The sequence below is a fragment of the Dermacentor variabilis genome, chromosome 6 (genome assembly GCF_050947875.1).
Source record: "Dermacentor variabilis isolate Ectoservices chromosome 6, ASM5094787v1, whole genome shotgun sequence".
NCBI lineage: Eukaryota > Metazoa > Arthropoda > Arachnida > Ixodida > Ixodidae > Dermacentor > Dermacentor variabilis.
In genome coordinates, this window is record NC_134573.1 from 74,296,859 (window position 1) to 74,313,970 (window position 17,112).

A 17,112-nucleotide genomic window follows, 5' to 3' on the forward strand; every position below is an offset into this window, starting at 1 on the left:
TGAAATTTAGAGCCTTTGTAATTTACTTTTCCAACCTCACACATGCAGTTTTTTTTTTTTCAGTACTGTTTATACTGTCATTGCCTTATGTGCCATTTAGATTCATCTGCTAGGGTGCTATAACCTAAAGCTATTCAAATTGGTAAAACGATTGGTCCACGATTGGCAAAAAAAAAAAAAATTTCAGGGCTTTCACAGCCAGCTGCTATGCTGGTTAGCCTCTTGGGCAAGTTCTTTTCATCCGAGGGGAAAAAAAAATGCACTCCACACTCCTCGGGGTGCTTCAGCTTGCTCAGCAGCCTCTTGGATCCAAGCAGACAGTTCTGTAGTTTTATAGGATGTGAAATGCCCTCTCCTCATGAAACCGGAATGGTACCTCAAGTCCTCGTGCACTGTGAGCCTGACAGTTGACTCTGACCTTTAGCTGTCCTGTCCAACTGTCCTGGATCATCAATCGTAACTTGCAGCTGCTAGAAAAAATTGGGCGTTCTCTTGACACCTGACTGTGCGCCTTCTTCACCGCAGATACCACGAGTTCTTTCTGAATTTTGTAGACAAAGGATGTTGGAAATTTTCAAGTCACTGTGGTCTGCAACCAGGACAACAAGGACAGCATGATGTTTCATTTCCTGCATCAAACTATACGCTGCCACTGTGGAAAAAAAGTGCACCACATGCATGACAGAGGTGTCAATTTATACAAAGCTGCATACCTAAACAGACATAATGAACAGCTGGTTTCTATGGCACTAGTGAGTGGCGCTCTCAAATACCTTGAACACCCAACACATGGTAGGTATAGGGCTACGACAATAACTGTCAGCAAGGGGCTGGCTAGACCCCTGCATGCTGAATGTGGTGTTATCGGTTCAATGTTAAAGAATCCACGTCATGAAGAGACTAGGCCACACATTAGGATGAGCTGTATGAGGTGTTTATTGTGCCCTATGAGCGTGGTCGCTCCTTCTTCTCCTTGTACAGGGCGAGCAGGGACACGTTGGCGACCTTGACCACCTTGAAACGTACACCAGGAATGTCACCCACAGCGTGACCCTTACGACCAAAGCCCGCCACCAGGACTTCGTCGTTCTCCTGCACAGAAGAGAACAGTGTTGGGTTCAGGCACGCTAACACAACAGAGTGCATTGCCTACATATTTTCAGTGTCGTGCTGGCACACACATCGCGTGACTCACCAAACCACACTCGTTCCAGTCAAAACATTAAAACGGAAAGTCCCATTGTGTCAAGAGAAAAACCAACGTTCCAGTATTGCACCAAAAGCATTTTTCACAGTGGCTGCTCAATAGTATCACAATTTCAAAGCTAATGCATCCCCACCAGCAACTAAACTGCTTCAATACCTGCCATAGTGCCAGCTGCTCATCTCTCCATCCTATTTCTTGATTTGCACTCTTGACTAATTCTGTTTTTATCTCAATGTGCACCTCATAACCATTACAAGCGAAAGCTTTAGCTTGGGAGTGCCAATCTAAATACAGTAAACCCTCGTTAACACGAACTCGCATATCTCGAAATATCGGTTAAGTCGAAAGTTTTCCACGCCGCGCCTTCCCCACCCATAGGCGTTATGTATTCGCACCCGTTTATCTCGAAGCATTTTGCGGGCGTAATACGGATATCTCGAAATTTCAACCGGGACGGCTGAAGGCAAAGGCCGTTACCAAAAGGTGATAAAGGCTCCGAGCGAGCGCTTGGTTCCTACTAAAGTGCCGAACGCGGTCACGATCTAAGGGCGAATACAAAATTCCCGCGGATGCAGCCGTTTTCCGTCAACCACGTCAAGTAACCTTGGAAGCAGTCACGTGGTGTGCGCCGCTTGCGCACGGGGGCTCATGGGTTTTATCGGGTAGTCGCGCCACCGCATTTCGCACGTGCGAACGTTATTGTGCGTGTGCGACTCTGTTCTTTGTTTCGTCGCGCTGTGCGCACGACGCGTTGACTGCGATTTTTTTTTTTGTTGTGTGTGTGGTGTGTGGTCAACGGACGACGACGATGTCCCGCCCCAAGCAGTGTAAGTCTCTGACGCTGGAGAAAAAAGTCGCGCTAATCAAGGAAGTGGAGAAAGCGGGAAGATCCAAAACGAGCATCGCCAAAGAATTCGGCATCCCCTTGTCGACGCTATCGACAGTTTTAAAAAATCGGCAGAAGGTCTTCGATGGCTTCGAGCAAAGTTTTTCCAGCGAGCGGAAGCGGATTCGGGCCTCGAAATTCCCGGACGTCGAAGCAGCACTCATGCTGTGGCTCCGGAATGTCAGGGCAGCCAACCTTCCCGTGACAACCCAAATGATGATGGAGAAGGCAGACGCTCTGGCGTTGCAGATGGGCCACACAGACTTCAGTTGCAGCAATGGCTGGTTTGAACGATTTAAAAAAAGAAATAACGTAGCCTCAAAGCCTATCCACGGCGAAAGCGGCACTGTTGATGAAGGGGCTGCAGACACCTGGCGCAACCACCGCCTCGCTGAGCTGCAAAAGGCTTACGCGGACAAGGACATTTTCAACCTCGACGAAGCAGCACTGTTCTATAAGATGCTGCCTAGCCGCACATACACGCCGAAGGGAGAAGCGTGCTCAGGCGCTAAGCAGCGCAAAGACCGAGTGACGATACTTTTCGGAGCCAACTCCACCGGCGATGAAAAACTGCCGCTGCTTGTTATCGGTAAGTCGCTCAATCCAAGGTGCTTCCGAAATGCACGGCTCCCGAGAGATGCGACTTACCGCGCCAATAAAACGGCCTGGATGACTGCAGCGCTCTTTGAGGAGTATGTACGTGCTCTTGACCGCAAAATGGCAAGGGACGGCCGGAAAGTGTTGTTCGTTGTGGACAACTGCCCCGGCCACGGAAAAATCAACAACTTGGAGGCGGTCACGCTGGAGTTCCTGCCTGCTAATATGACGTCCGTGCTCCAGCCTATGGACCAAGGAGTCATTGAGGTGGCTCGCAAGTTATACAGGAAGAGTCTCCTGCACCGCATTTTGTGCTCTTACGACAGTGGTAAGAAGTACGAAATAGATTTGCTCGGTGCAGTCCACCTGATCGCTGAAGCCTGGCGACAAGTACGTCCATTGACGATTGCCAATTGTTTCGCGCACGCAGGATTTTCGCGCGCCGAGAAATCGCTCGAGCCAGACACTGACGAGTTCAGTGATTGCGATGAACTTTGCGACGAAGTCCGCAAAGCTGCCGGCTGCGCCAGCGATGCCGAGGACGGCGAAATCACTTTTGAGGAGTACGCGCTCTACGAGTCGGACGTGCCCGTTACCGGAATGTTGTCGGACGCCGACATTGTTGAAATGGCAGTGAACGACGGTGATCACGCTGACGAAGAACCACCTAGAGAAGTGCCGACAACTGCAGAAACAAGGAACTTGCTACGTTTGCTCCGCAACAAAGTTGAATGCAGCGGCGGCGAACAACGGCTCATGCGGTGCGTTCAGCAGCTCGAGGACGCTTTTCTCGCGCCGAATGCCAACGCGAAGCAGGCAAGCATCACCCAGTTCTTTCCAAAACAATAAAATTCAGTTTTTCCTGGGAATTTGCGTTTATTGCAAGAGCTCCCCTCGTGCTGTGGAGCGTTTGTTAGCAGTGCTGGTTGTCACTGGCTTTCAGTGACCCGGTCACTGAAATTTTTGGCATTTTGCTTAACTCGAAACTCTGCTTATCTCGAAATTTTTCCCGGATTTTACAACTTCGAGTTAACGAGGGTTTACTGTAGCCGGGAATAAAGAAATTGTTCAGCTCGGCATCCAGTGCACCCAATTTGGTGAAGTTACCTGCATTTCAATGAAAAGCAAAAATCTGATGTCTGTAGAAAGCAAACCTCTCATGTAGCACACATTTTTTTCAACAAAATTGTTATAAAAAACTAAAGTACAAAATTTCAACTGTGGCTAAGTAATAACATACTGCTAATTCTTTCGACTACACCTTGTTAGGCCATCTAGAACAGACAAAACTGGTTTACTACAGACTGCTCTCAAATGAACTATAATTTGTGAGGACTCAGTAGCTGGAATTTAAGTTTCCCAAATGCAAGATATTTCATTCGAATCAGTTAAGCAATTATTTCATGAGATCATTTCTACATTTTACATCTATTTGAGTAGAAAAATCTGAGTCGGCCCCATGCTAAAGCTTTCTCCTCTGTCACACGGCAGATTCTACAGTTGAGCCTTTTGAGACTCAATGAGTTGTGTCACTGCTCGAAAGCAGCATTAAGAACTTGTACCAGCCACACTAACAATGATTGCATTTTCGGAAGTGCAAATCCCTGAAAATTAAATAAAAAGTTCATCGGTGTAGGGTTTTCATGTTATACAGAAATTCAATATTAAAGTCAGTATCATATTCTGCACAGACTGTGCCCAGATCTGACAGAGTACTGTGGCAACTGAGGCTGCATAGGACTGTGCGCCTATCCTGTGCATTTCAGGTTTGTGCTTCATCTCTTTCTTAGCACACGGAGGTCACAGGTCCTAGAAACCAAGAAATTACGAAAAACGTCAATTTCTGAAGATGTTACTTTCATAATATACAGCCACTACAGCACGTGCTAACCAAGTTCCTCGCATCTTGAACAGATGTTTTGGCCACAATGTCAATTTACATCACCACCGCAAGCTATATTTTGACAGAAAAAAAAAAGCACTAAAACGGGCCGTTTCTGTCCCGCACTGCTGCTGAATGACACATGCTATTGCAGCCCTCTTGGTCACTTCAAAAAACCCCTTATTCAGTTTCCCGCGTATTTGCTAGGTAGACATTCCGTGCCAAAAAGAAGTACCACACAAGCCCATTCGCTCATTCAGTACACATGAAGAATAGGTGCCCTATGATTGGCGCAGGCAGCAAGCGCCATCTGCTTTGGTTCGCGGGCGTGCCCAAAAAGCAAAGTACACAACGCATTGAGCGAGAGCAGCTGGTGTGCACCGCCGGACTCTTTTAACGAAAGCTTGCAACTCCGAACAAGGTCGGCACTAAAAAGAAACGAGCATGCTACAACTTTGATAAGCGCTCTGAACCCGCCGAAGAGAGCAATGATCACCCGCCAGTGGCTTCAAGCAACAAGGAATGCACCGCACCTGCCGAGAGTGACATAGGTCTAACAGGCTTGCCAGGTTCACCTGCTTGTAGAGGTCACAAGAGCTGTGTTCAGCACGACACGAAAATGGCACAGCCAGAGCAACTACTCCAACAGCAGAGGCCAGCAGAAGAAAAACAAACAACTCGCTACAGCTTCAGTGACGAAACGCAAATTAGACTTGTTTATGTGCACACACAACAGTGCTGCCAGGCCGGCGAAGATGGAGGCGCATTTTTTTCTTCTTGCGAGTGCGGAAGCAATAAGCGCCTTGTTTACGTGGGTAAAGTGGTGTGGCGGCGGCACAACTTCTGACAAAGAGTGAGAAGGCAGCCTTGCCACGAAGCTTGTCACTTGCAAGAATTGCAGCAATGTTGCTTCTCCATGGAGCTCGCCGTACGTGAGGAAGAACAAAACAATCCGCCCCTTCATTGTGAACATTCTGGCTGCCTGTGCGATGGTAAGCACTGGGAACCGTCAAACAACGCTGAACTATATTTTTGCTACAAAGGATATCTCTCACCGTGAACTTCATAACAAAACGTGGCAGGGCTCTCAAATGAAGGTGGTGCCCGCGGCGGCTGCAGCCCGAAAGTTGACGAAGGTGTTCGTGTGAACGGTGAGGACTTTGCACAGTCGAATCTCGTTAATTCGAACTTCCCGGTTATTTCAACTGATACCATGTTCCCGTCAATTATGTGTATTCCAATGGGTGAAATACCCAGTAATTCGAACGCGCAAGCAGTAGCGATGGCTAATTCAAACATACCACGTTCCAAAAATGCTCTCAGCAGTGTGCGAAATTGCATGACAACGCCTCTAACCAGCATTGCTCTGACCCCACCACAGAGGCAAAGCTTAGGAGAGGCCCTCAACGGCGCAAGCAATTAAAAAAAAAACTGTTGCGGAAATTTCATTCTCTCGCAAGTGGCAAGGCCACCGTTTCTTCGTTGCGCAGTAATGCCCTGGCCACTCTAGCGGCAAAATGCGTGCCGCAGGAGGATCTGTCCTGCGCCAATTTTTAGCAGCTCGCCGTGGAGGCGAGACCCAAGTAGAGGAGACCAACAGCAGCAGCCCCTACAGCGACTATGCGTGGGAAACTGGTGTCATGCGGACCCACCCGACCGCTTGTTTCGCACCATCGTGTGCTCATGTCAGTTCTCGCTCGCGCTTGTTTTGGTTGGCTTTGTTTGGTCTCGTTCGTGCTTGTTTTTTCACAATGACAAAAACCGAAACGTCCCGATGGAAAGGGTTGCTGGCGGCAGTGCACCATATCCGATTCTGTGCGACAGAACAGAAGCTGAATATAAGGACACGAAAGTGCCCTGCCTTGATTGACGTAAGGGGAGATGAGAGTTGCAAGATCAAAAAAACAATATAGAAAACCAAAAGCAGTTTTTCGAAACCCCCGCAATACCTTACTTTCATACCTTTTCACATAATCTGAAGCGGACAGGCAAGCATGCCAGCTGATGTTGGAGTTCTTTTTGGGGGGACATGGTGATTTGGACTATACTTCCCTACATATGAGCCAAACTTGATAAAAGTTGGCATGGTTGTTTAGTTCCTTCTCCTCATTCTAAAAATGCAGTTATTCCTGCAGACTGACTACTTCAAATAATTAAAGAAACAATGTCTTTTGTTCTTATTAAGACGGACAAATATACAGATGACGTGTATCAAAGGCACAAGACTCAACAATGGAGGTACTTTTATGATTGGGTCACTATTCTTGCTTTATGGTACACTGAGCACTCATATGATCACTGTCATGCATTGGTCACACTAGAACAAAATTTAAAAGCTTAAAAACTGCCTCCTGTGTTTTGTGCTCCAACATCTAGCTTCAAAAATTATTCTATGCTGCAAAAATTATTCTATCCGTGACAGCTACTTATATGTCACAGTAAATGTCTTGCTGGTTGTGCAAAGTTAGCATTTTGAGAAAATCAAGGAAACAAACGAATCACCCACCCTATAGTTCTGAAATTAATATATTACGGTTTAAATACCAATACACGAGATAAAACCTGACAGATCAAGAGAATAAAAGGTGCAGAATCAAAAAATGCAAGTTTAGAAAGTTCAATTTATTTTCTTTTTTAGGCCTAATGACCCCGTCCCCCGTTAAGGGGGGACGTGGGTCAGAAACCCTGTGCCTGAAAACATTTTAAATGCTTCGTCGATTTTGATGAAACTTGCTGAGTTTATGTATTTGAATGTGCTAGCTTTAAATACACATCCAGTTTTCTTGCAGAGTAAATCACTCTCTAAAAATTGAAGAAATTCAGCTTTATTGCATAATTTGCTTGGAGGTGAGCTATCTACCAAACATGGCATAATAAATATTGACATACGAAAATGGTATGAAACTAACAAAGAGTGCAAATAAGGAAGTATGGTGTTTTAACTGAATTTAATATCAAATGAGAACATTTCAAACTTCAGCGACCGAAATCCATCTAACTGCTAAAAAAAAAGAAACATTATTTTAAAATTTTATAATAAATTCAACGTTATTTCGCTTATTACTCTACGCAGTTTCGGCTTTCTGGAAAAAACAATAACAGTGATAGCACAAGTAGAAGGGGAGATAATGCACCTCCAATATGGCATCATCAACAAATTTGTGGTTTTGAGAAAACAACAAAACATTTCACAACTGATATACTGAAAGATAGTTTGAAAAAAACGGCACCAAAGGCCATCAGTGGGCACTAGGTATAATTCATGGCCGTTTGACCGTTGCCTATTGATCACATAGCACGCACTGCTAGTACGTTCACTTCAAAGGATTACACGTTTTCAGGCCCTCAATTCCCCGTGAGCTCCACCCTGACGCAGCTTCACGGCAGATCTCGCAAACCACAGTCAGTTCAGTAGCCAGGCCGTAATCCTTATCGCTCCGCACCAGCTATGCAGAACCATCGTAAGTATTATGCAAGAAAACGCAGAGAAGATTGTTCATTGCTGCAAGTCCGACGACAATGTACGGAGTAGCGGGCTTCGTGACTGAGGCTGTTGCACTATCGGCTGTCGGACCTTCAACAAAACGCCGAATCTTTCGCTCCGTCGCCGTCGTAGATGCAATCTTGTCGAGTGCAGCTTTCTCATGTGCTCTTATCTTATCCACTTCCTCTTCAGTTACGACAGCCATGTTCAATTCTTACGCAAGTGTAACCAGTGTGTGGACATGTGTGATCCAGCAAAGCAGTTGAGGTGTCGACGTTCGGCGACGAGCTGCTGGGCATCCTACGCCGACTGCAACGATGCAATCGCTTTCAGAAGTTCATTGTGTCTCGTACGTTTCAGCCCGTAAAATTTCATGGAAAGGAACCTTGTCGGACCTCCAGCATATCCAGCGTTGCAGTCGCGAGACTAAGACAAAATGGTGGCTGTTTTCGTTGTCGCAGCACTTGTGGTCCTTGGAGTCAACCATGACTCACCATATTGGTCATATGCTCAAACCGGCCAATAATAGCGTGTGCTGCGGATTTCTTTTTCTGTTGTTTTTTCGTGACCATAGCGGCGGCAATGTTGTCGACTGATGAATAAAGAGAGCCAGAAATGTGAGCTTTCAAATGATACGAAAATGGCACTGGCAGATTGCATAGTTATCGAGTTACGCACGACGAAAATTGGGTGCGATTTGTCTCCAATTTGAAGGGCAACACTTGCGGATTCGCACCTTTAGATCACGATAATGAAGAACTACGCGGTATTTTGTAACCAAATTTCGGTGGTAGGCGCGGAAATACGCCAGCAATGCGGAAAATAAAAACTGAAAATTCGAATTTGGGGCAGATTTTCGGTCCCAAAGACCCAGGTCACCTGTCACCATTTGTTCCATGTATCATAAATGTGGTATACCGAAACCCTCTGAAACGTAGGAAAGTGTACGTCGGTCAGAGCAGCCATTGTTTAAATTAGAGGATTTCATGAACAACATTACAATGTAACTAAAGCCTTTGGTGGCCACCTGAGTGGTCACTGTAAGCAGTGTGGGTGCCGCTCTGAATCAGAAGAATGTTACACATTAGCCAAAAACAAAAAAAATCATTCAGCAAATCATCGAAGCCTACAGAGCTTCAGTATTGAACGATAAATGTAACCGTGCCATCTGCTTTACTGTGTGATAAAGAAATTGTGTATTTATCAGCTAACTTTTGAAGAGACCCGTTATTGCCATGCGCACAAATCATGCAAGGGTGACCATCGCATATGTTCACTTTCGTTAGTTTTTATGATATTGACGATGCGCTCTAGCACATTTATGTGCATGTCCTTTGTTTCACTAAAGCCAGTTGTTAGCGCTGCATGTGGTTGCTATGTGTCTCTTCTGTGTCGCCTTTCATGCTTTTCCCCAATTTATGAATTCGTACGTCCCCTATTCCTGTGATGCTTCCTCGGTCTATGTGAAGCACTTTGCCGTACGGCAGAGAACCAAATCGCCATGGCGATTTTTGGCTTGGTTGCGTTTGCTCAGTCACCACTGCCCATGCAAGGGCTGCTCCATCCGTACTGTCACCTTCTGTCATGTCAATGATAGCAGCGAAGTGATCAGAGCCAGGTCACATGTCACGTGACTGATTCATCAAGGATCATGTTCATCATGCGGATCCAGCTGTATCAGCATCGCTGAAGCGGGAACAAAGCTGCTGGACGAAGAAACGACGTGGTTGTCATACACCCACGAATAGAGACCGTTCTTCAGAAGATGCGAGCGTTGTTGTACGCAGTTATTTCCACAGGTCATACAGTCAATGACTGATTTTCCGGACGCCCTACTTTTGGACATGCCCGATAATTTGGACACTTTCGTGGCACCGCCAAGTACCCCATAGAGTCAATGTGTAAGAACGTTTGAAATTTCTGATGCAAAAACCCTTCACCATCCGCTTTTCCGGACTTTTTGCGATGACCGCAGGTCTGAAATGGCCCTGATCAAAGCCACCACACCACCATTTCAATTATCTTGCTGCCTCGAACAGGCGCTCTCGCCTGCACATCCACCAGCAGTCATAGCTAGCACCACGCCAACGCTAGGCCTAGCAACGTGTTGCATACCGCAGTGACGTGTTGCATAACACCAGTTCCCGAATGTCAGTTTTCCCTCAATCCAGCAATGTTACATGGTGAAGCATAAGCAAAGAATCGCGGTGAAGCATGCCAAGAGTGGGAAGGGGCAATTGTCACAGGACACAGTATGTATCCTTAAATTATACATACATCGACCCGCTGTCTCCTGTTATACAGTCAACAACCGAATTTTCGGACGCCCAAATTTTCGGACATGCCTGATATTTCGGACGTCTTCGCGGCACCGCCACGAGCCCCATAGAATCAATGTATAAGGACATCTGAAGTTTCGGACGCTCGAACTGCCCGCCGCCCAATTTTCCGGACTTTTTGACGTGACGGAAGGTCCTTTGGCTCCTCGCGCAGCGCCCTTGCGAAGGAAATCGACTTGCAGCCGTAGCATATCACCGCTTTGAACCACAACTAGCCGAATCTAGCCGTCACACACCAATTTGGTCTGGCCACGCTGGCTATGTTTATCGCCGCACTTCCGCCTCCGGCGGAGTTTCCGGAGCGGCGCCATTTCGTTTGTTTACGCCGGCCACGTTTTGGCTAGCGTGGTGTGTGGTTGTGCTGTGCAAGCGTGCTCTGCGACGCTAGGCCTAGGTGCTTCGACGCTCGTCAGCAAGCTCCACTGTTCGCAACTTGAGGATTTCGCTTGCCTTGGATGGCCCCCACTCCGTCTTCGTCGTCCTCGCCGATGGCACCGAAGCGCGGAAAGCAGTACCGTCGGTTAACGATGGAGAAGAAAACTGCCATTATTAAGCAAGTCGTGAGCGGCCGATCCCAGGCTGGCGTGAGCAAGGAGTTCGGCGCCCATAGACGACGTGATCAACGACCTCCACTCTGCTGTAGTTTCCATACCTACGGAAATAACTTTCGAACAGTTTGTCGACGCTGACAACGAGCTCGACTTCTGCGCAGAACTGACTGACGAGGAAATAGTCCGTCAGGTTGTGAGGGATTCAGAAGACTCCGATGTTGAAAATGAGGAGCCAATGCCTGCGCCGACTACAAGCGCCGAGTTGACGCGTGCACTGTTGACTCTCATCGTTGTACAGTGCTGACATGACCCTTGCTCAGATCGAGGCGAATATGATCGCATGCAACCGGAACGCCGTCCAAACAACAATCAACAAGTTCTTTAAGCCACTGCAGCAATAACACCGGCTGCCCAACAATGCAATGTACATAATAAACCGGCAGTCTGCTGCATACACAGTTTTTGAACGCCTCTTTTTATAGCCGCTTCACTGATGCTTTGGCAGGGTTTCGGAATCCTGGTACTTCGCCCTTTACCTCAAGATCCGATAAAAAAAAAAGAAAAAGTGAGTTTTTTTTGCATGCATTCATTTTTTCGGACTGCCTGAATTTTCGGACGTTTCTACGTTCCCTAGAGGGTCCGAAAAATCGGTCGTTGACTTTAGTACAAGCACCGTTACACCTAATAAGGGTACTGGCCGGCCTTTAAGAGGAAGCTTTAGCTCGAGTGCTCCTATCTAAATACATGTAAAAGGAGAATTCGTTTTTCTCGGCAACCACTGCACCAAATTTGACGAGGTTTGTTGCATTTAAAAGACAAACTTAAAATGTAGTGACTGTTGGTTTCGAATTTTCGAATTAGATTGTCAATTTTTTATTAAAAATTGGCAAAAATCGGAAATTTTCAGAAAACGAAACTATCAAGTTTACAACTCTGTAACTTAACCACTAAAAATGATAATACAATTCTGTGAATTGCATCTAATAGTACATCTAAAGCGGACAAAATTGATATGTTACACATGAATATATAAAAAATTAATCATAGGGAAATACAACTTTTGCAAAACCATTGTAACCAGCGTAACAAATTCACGTAAGATGTAAAATGACATATTGAATTTGTCCGCTTTGAATGATCTAATGAATGTCGTTTACAGATCCGCGATATCAGTTCTTGATGCAAAGCTATGAATTTGTAAACTTCGCGATTCTATTTTTTTCTAACGGTCACATATTTGAAAATCTTTTTAAGAAATTTCAAGCCCTAAATCGAAATTCCGCTTCCAACAGTCACTAGAATTTAACTTTCTCTTTCAAACGCGACAAATTTCATCAAAATTGGTCCAGGGGTTATCTCATAAAAACGTTTTTGCGTTTTACATGTATTTGAATAGGCCGCGTCGGAGTTGGGCCCGAGCTAAAGCTTCCTCTTAAGGCTATTTGGGATGTGCCTGGGGTGATTTGAGCCCACATGGGCAGTAAAAGGCACGCATTTGTTTTTTCAGATTGCGAAATTTTTCGGACGTTCTCGCGACTCCTAGGGAGACCGAAAAATCGAACTTTGACTGTATATGCAAATTCTTTTTTCTTTCCAGGCTGTTGTAATTCGGGGTGCAGGTTACACGAACCAATGTTTAACTTAAACCACATGTTGAGTCTTGCCGCAATAGCAGACATTGAAATGTAGAATAAATCTCAATATTCATGCAAATGAACATGGAAGACATTTATTTCAAGCGAAATTCACGTTCCCCTGCCAATGGTCATTGCGTTTCATGCCCACACACAAATACAGAAATTGAAATTCAGGCCAAACTTGACAACACAAGAAACCATTTTCTTTTTGTCGTGCTATGCTCAGGTTCTCAGCACCGCTCCAGCGTTATGTTACAGGAATTTCTGCGTATGCATGTCGGACGAGACCATGCGACTCCAGACAAGAGCAAACCTGCAACTATGTTCGCATTTGGCTAGATGGTTGCTTGGCACACTGCAGGCATTCTCATATGACCCAGAATTTCCTTAAAGCTCCTCTGTAAATCAATATGTTTCTGACAATTACTAACGACATTAATTTGGAACTCTGCTGTTGCCCCTTGGATGTGGCTAAGATGGAGCGCTTGAGCATTCACGCAGTGAGCTACTGGCTGCGAGTGCCTCTGTAGTGAATTGCCTTGTTGGCATTGCCAATACATGCATTATTAAGCAAGGCCGAAATTGTAATTTGGGGTATGTTATCAACAAAATGAGGTTCCAGCGTGAGCACTTTTACACGTACCACTCTCGATCGGCAACAAGCCCTGCAGTTCACTACTTTCCATTCTCACATTAAACATTGTTTTATGGCTTAATGACAAACTATGTTAAAAAAGTGTCCTCTTCTACTTTTGGTTTAGAGGAGGCTTTGACAATGTACCGAAACGAAACCTTTGCCTATTCTTTTTTTCATAGTCTCAATTTACAACTGCTGTGCATGCGGACTGGTGCACTGTGTGCTGTCCAAAATATCAGCCATCCTCACACACCTACAAAGAGTGACAGTGCCATAAGACTGGCAGAAATGTCACCCTCTGAGTGGGGTAAGATTGCTGTCCCTGGTAGCACAACCTAGTACAAGGGATCAAGGGACTGGCAGCACTCACCTCAATGTAGTTTAGGCAACCGTCCCGGGGCACGAAGGCGGTGATCTTCTTGCCGTTCTTGATGAGCTGTACTCGGACGCACTTCCGGATGGCAGAGTTGGGCTGCTTGGCCTCAACACCACTGCGGCAGGGGGAAGAAGGAAACACACGTCGCAAATGTCTAATCCCCATGCTACACAAACAGAGTACATGACATTAACCCGTTAATGCCATATATCTTCATTTGATCTACATTATGCCCCAAGGAAAAACCTAACATTATGAGCCTTAATGTAATTCATTATATAACGTGTCGACCAGAACTCATTCCCCTGAGAAATGCATACTCTCCACACCATAGCTCGCAGAGTTTAAAAGTACTGAAACAGCATCTGTCATGTAAAAAATAACTGACGAAATAACTTTCATCGAGTCATCATCAGCCTATTTTCATGTCTACTGCAGGACAAAGGCCTTTCCCTGCGATCTCCAATTACTCATGTCTTGCGCTAGCCGATTCCATCCAACTTGTGCATACGAATTTCCCAATTCCATCACTCCACCTAGTTTTCTGCCATCCTCAACTGTGCTTCCCTACCTATGGCACCCATCCTGTAACTCTAAGTGCAGCACACATCTTTTAATTTGATTCCAACCGAAGGTCTTGGCCAGCACTTGACCGCCATGCATGGTGCCTTTTCACCCAATTGCATGCACAATGTAATCAAAATACAAAAGAATTCCATGCTTTACTGCATACCAAGGCTGTATTGCAACAAAGCTGACTTAAGGAACCCAGTCTCCATTGTGGAACGCATATTGAAGCCTTGCCTGTTCTTACAAAAAAAATCAGGTGCACATTCGATTTCTACTTTCTTTAGGAGCTTTAATGTCATTTCTACTTTATTTTTCTAGTTTAGACACACAGAAAGTAGGCACGTGTCTGATTTGGAGACATGTTAGGATCGGGCAGATACCAGTAGGTCTGTTCGATTTGCCTGCACCACTACGAACCAGTGAACGGCGGTTAGTTCTAAAAAGTGCAGCTCGATTTCTGCGTCCGGCACAACAAGACAGTCAGAAAGAATGCTGAGGTGAAGACACAGGTGCACGCGTCGTGTTTTGTCCAACCGATGTGCACCAAGTGCGCGAGTTTGATGTGTCCCGAACCGCAGGTGTGACCAGCTTCAGAGGCGTAAATACATCCCGCGCTTGTGTAAACACAGCAAACACACATAAGCTGGGTTTTAGTGGCATTTTGTACATATGCTGTGCTGCGGCTTTGCACCTGTACATTTGTACCAGTTTGGCCCCAACAGTAGAGGAGGTGCAACAAAATCTCAAACCAGCCCTGCACCATTACAGCCCCACTGTAACGAATACCAAAACGCAGTGCCTGGTGAACTCGTTCAGGCAAATCAAGCAGATTTACTGGCAAATTAATCAGCAAGGTGTGTTTTTCTGCATCTTTAATTTGATCCACTGGACAAGTAGATGAATTTCGCTGGTCCCATCAGGGTTGAATTAACCAACAGTTGAATGCTCCTGCTAGGGGATGTACTCGTCTAACTTCCATAGGTCAGCATTGAAACGGCTTCCACACAGCAGGTGCAATTTCATTTCTCGGCTTTGGATTTGGCATGCAGTGGCCAAAGTTGTGATGGTAGGTTGCAACATTGTAAATGACAGCAATGCAAAGTAACAAAACCATGGTATGTTTATTTTTACAGTTCACTATTCGTGGCGGCAGCTTGAACTTGTAAGTGCATACTTAGTTTTTAATTAGTACTCTAAATTGCCATTTCAGAGGACACTACCATCAACATTTCGAATATTCGGATACGTGGCAACTTTGCCAAAAAATGTCATTAGGGAACTTAAGGCATTAAAGAATGAGTCATTTCTATTAGCCTGTGTGAGACAGGTCTAAACCACACCATGCAGCTCGGAATAAATCAAGAGCCTGTATACATCATATGCACTTATCCTATACAGTGTACTGTAAAGCCCACAAAGCTCGATTTCTCTGTTGCTTCAGAACTAATTTGATGTGACTTGTGGAGCTCAACGTTCCAAAGCAGCACAGGCTGCAATGGTTGTGTCAGTGCTGGGGGAGGGCTCATTAGTGGGGGCTTCTATGTTACCTTCTAATGTTGTAGTGAGGGGACCTCCACATTATGTTTGACTACCTGCAGTTCTTCAATCTGCCCACAAAGCACTCTACAGGAGCGTCTTTCCATACCGCCTTTATCGAAACGTGGCCAGGGATTGAACACGCAGCGAGTCTTCGAAATAGCGTACTCAGAAACATACACACTACTTGGCTTCTTTGGTCCTGCTGCACACCAAAACGTCCTTTAATTCTATTAGGAATCTCCCTAATGTCGAGGTGGAACTTTGCCTAGAAGACCCGGCAGGCCTGCAAACGTATGAAACGCTGGAAGTTTCCCAATGGGACACCGCGTCCGATGGGTTCCCCGAACTCACCGTTGCGGCGCTGCAATGGGGTCATTCATTCGAGTGACGCTGTCCCAGAAAATAGTATGTCGCATTCGCGTAGCTCATCTAAAGCTGCCAACACGACGTGCTGAAACGTGCGCATGCACAACTGCATGCGCGGCGCGTGGGACGCCGCCGCAGGACTCGGAAGGGGGGCACTTACACTTTCTCGAGCACAATGCCCTTAGCGTGCGAAGCGCCTCCGAAAGGGTTAGCCTTCCAGCGGGTACCCAGATGGGCCTTCTTGTAGTCCTTGTCGTGCCACCGCTGGTCACGGCGATGGCTGCGGTGCTTACGCGCCGTCCGCAATCCACGAGGCTTGCCTGGACAAGCACATAACAGTGAGCACCAACGGGCATATAACACAAGTAGCACGGTGCCAAATTCTGCGATCGAATACCACAGGATGAAAGTCACTCTCGTCTTTTAATAAACGACGCCTTTCTACGGTCTACCACCTATCGAAGTCCAATTGAAGCCCGCCTTGGTTAACACTAAAGCAGCAATACGTCTGCAGCGGTGCCACCAACAGCCTGCCACGATAATACGTTTCGTTAGCCATATCAAACGGGTAGTTTCAATTACGTAAAGATGGGTGAATCACTACAGGCTGTCAATCGCAGCAGAGTTTTCAACGCTGCACGTGTAACATGTTCCGCCATGTCGGCTCGCCGCATGACGGCATGCCGTAAACTAGCTTTGTCAACTTCAGTACGCATCAGCCGAGCTTGCTTGTCATAAAATTAGAAAAAGTGAGCATTACTTTCTCTCTACAGGCGCAATACACGGAAGCTAAGCAATTATTTCACACAGAATATTAAAAATATTGCGAGCGCTTACCCATGTCTGTGTGAGGCTTACGCGACGAATAACGAAAGGAAGGCCCGCAGTGGACAATTCCTGAGCTAAAATTAAACAAGTAAATCAACTTATTTATTACTAAAACGTTGTGCAGTTAATTGAATAAATTACTTGTATAAACTATGTAGATAGCGTTTATTTTGTAAACGAAACATAGATTTATATAATATTCTGCGGAGCTTA

The 17,112-nt window shown here is 45.9% G+C and overlaps 1 protein-coding gene across 1 annotated transcript; it reads right to left on the minus strand.

The window, feature by feature from the left end:
* Positions 1-918: 918 nt before the first annotated feature.
* On the minus strand, positions 919-16,986 carry RpS23 (ribosomal protein S23). The gene is made up of 4 exons (XM_075695175.1): positions 16,909-16,986; positions 16,232-16,391; positions 13,591-13,711; positions 919-1,092 (listed from the first exon to the last, which is right to left on the minus strand). The coding sequence occupies exons 1-4, from the start codon at positions 16,910-16,912 to the stop codon at positions 946-948; spliced, it is 432 nt and encodes a 143-aa protein (XP_075551290.1). The 5' UTR covers positions 16,913-16,986; the 3' UTR covers positions 919-945.
* Between the last annotated feature and the right edge of the window lie 126 nt (positions 16,987-17,112).

Coding starts and splice junctions, on each gene's coding strand:
- RpS23 (XM_075695175.1), bottom strand. Junction 13,712..16,231: donor GGCATTGTGCTCGAGAAAGT/GTAAGTGCCCCC, acceptor CCCCTGCCGCAG/TGGTGTTGAGGCCAAGCAGC. Junction 1,093..13,590: donor GTTGCCTAAACTACATTGAG/GTGAGTGCTGCC, acceptor TCTTCTGTGCAG/GAGAACGACGAAGTCCTGGT.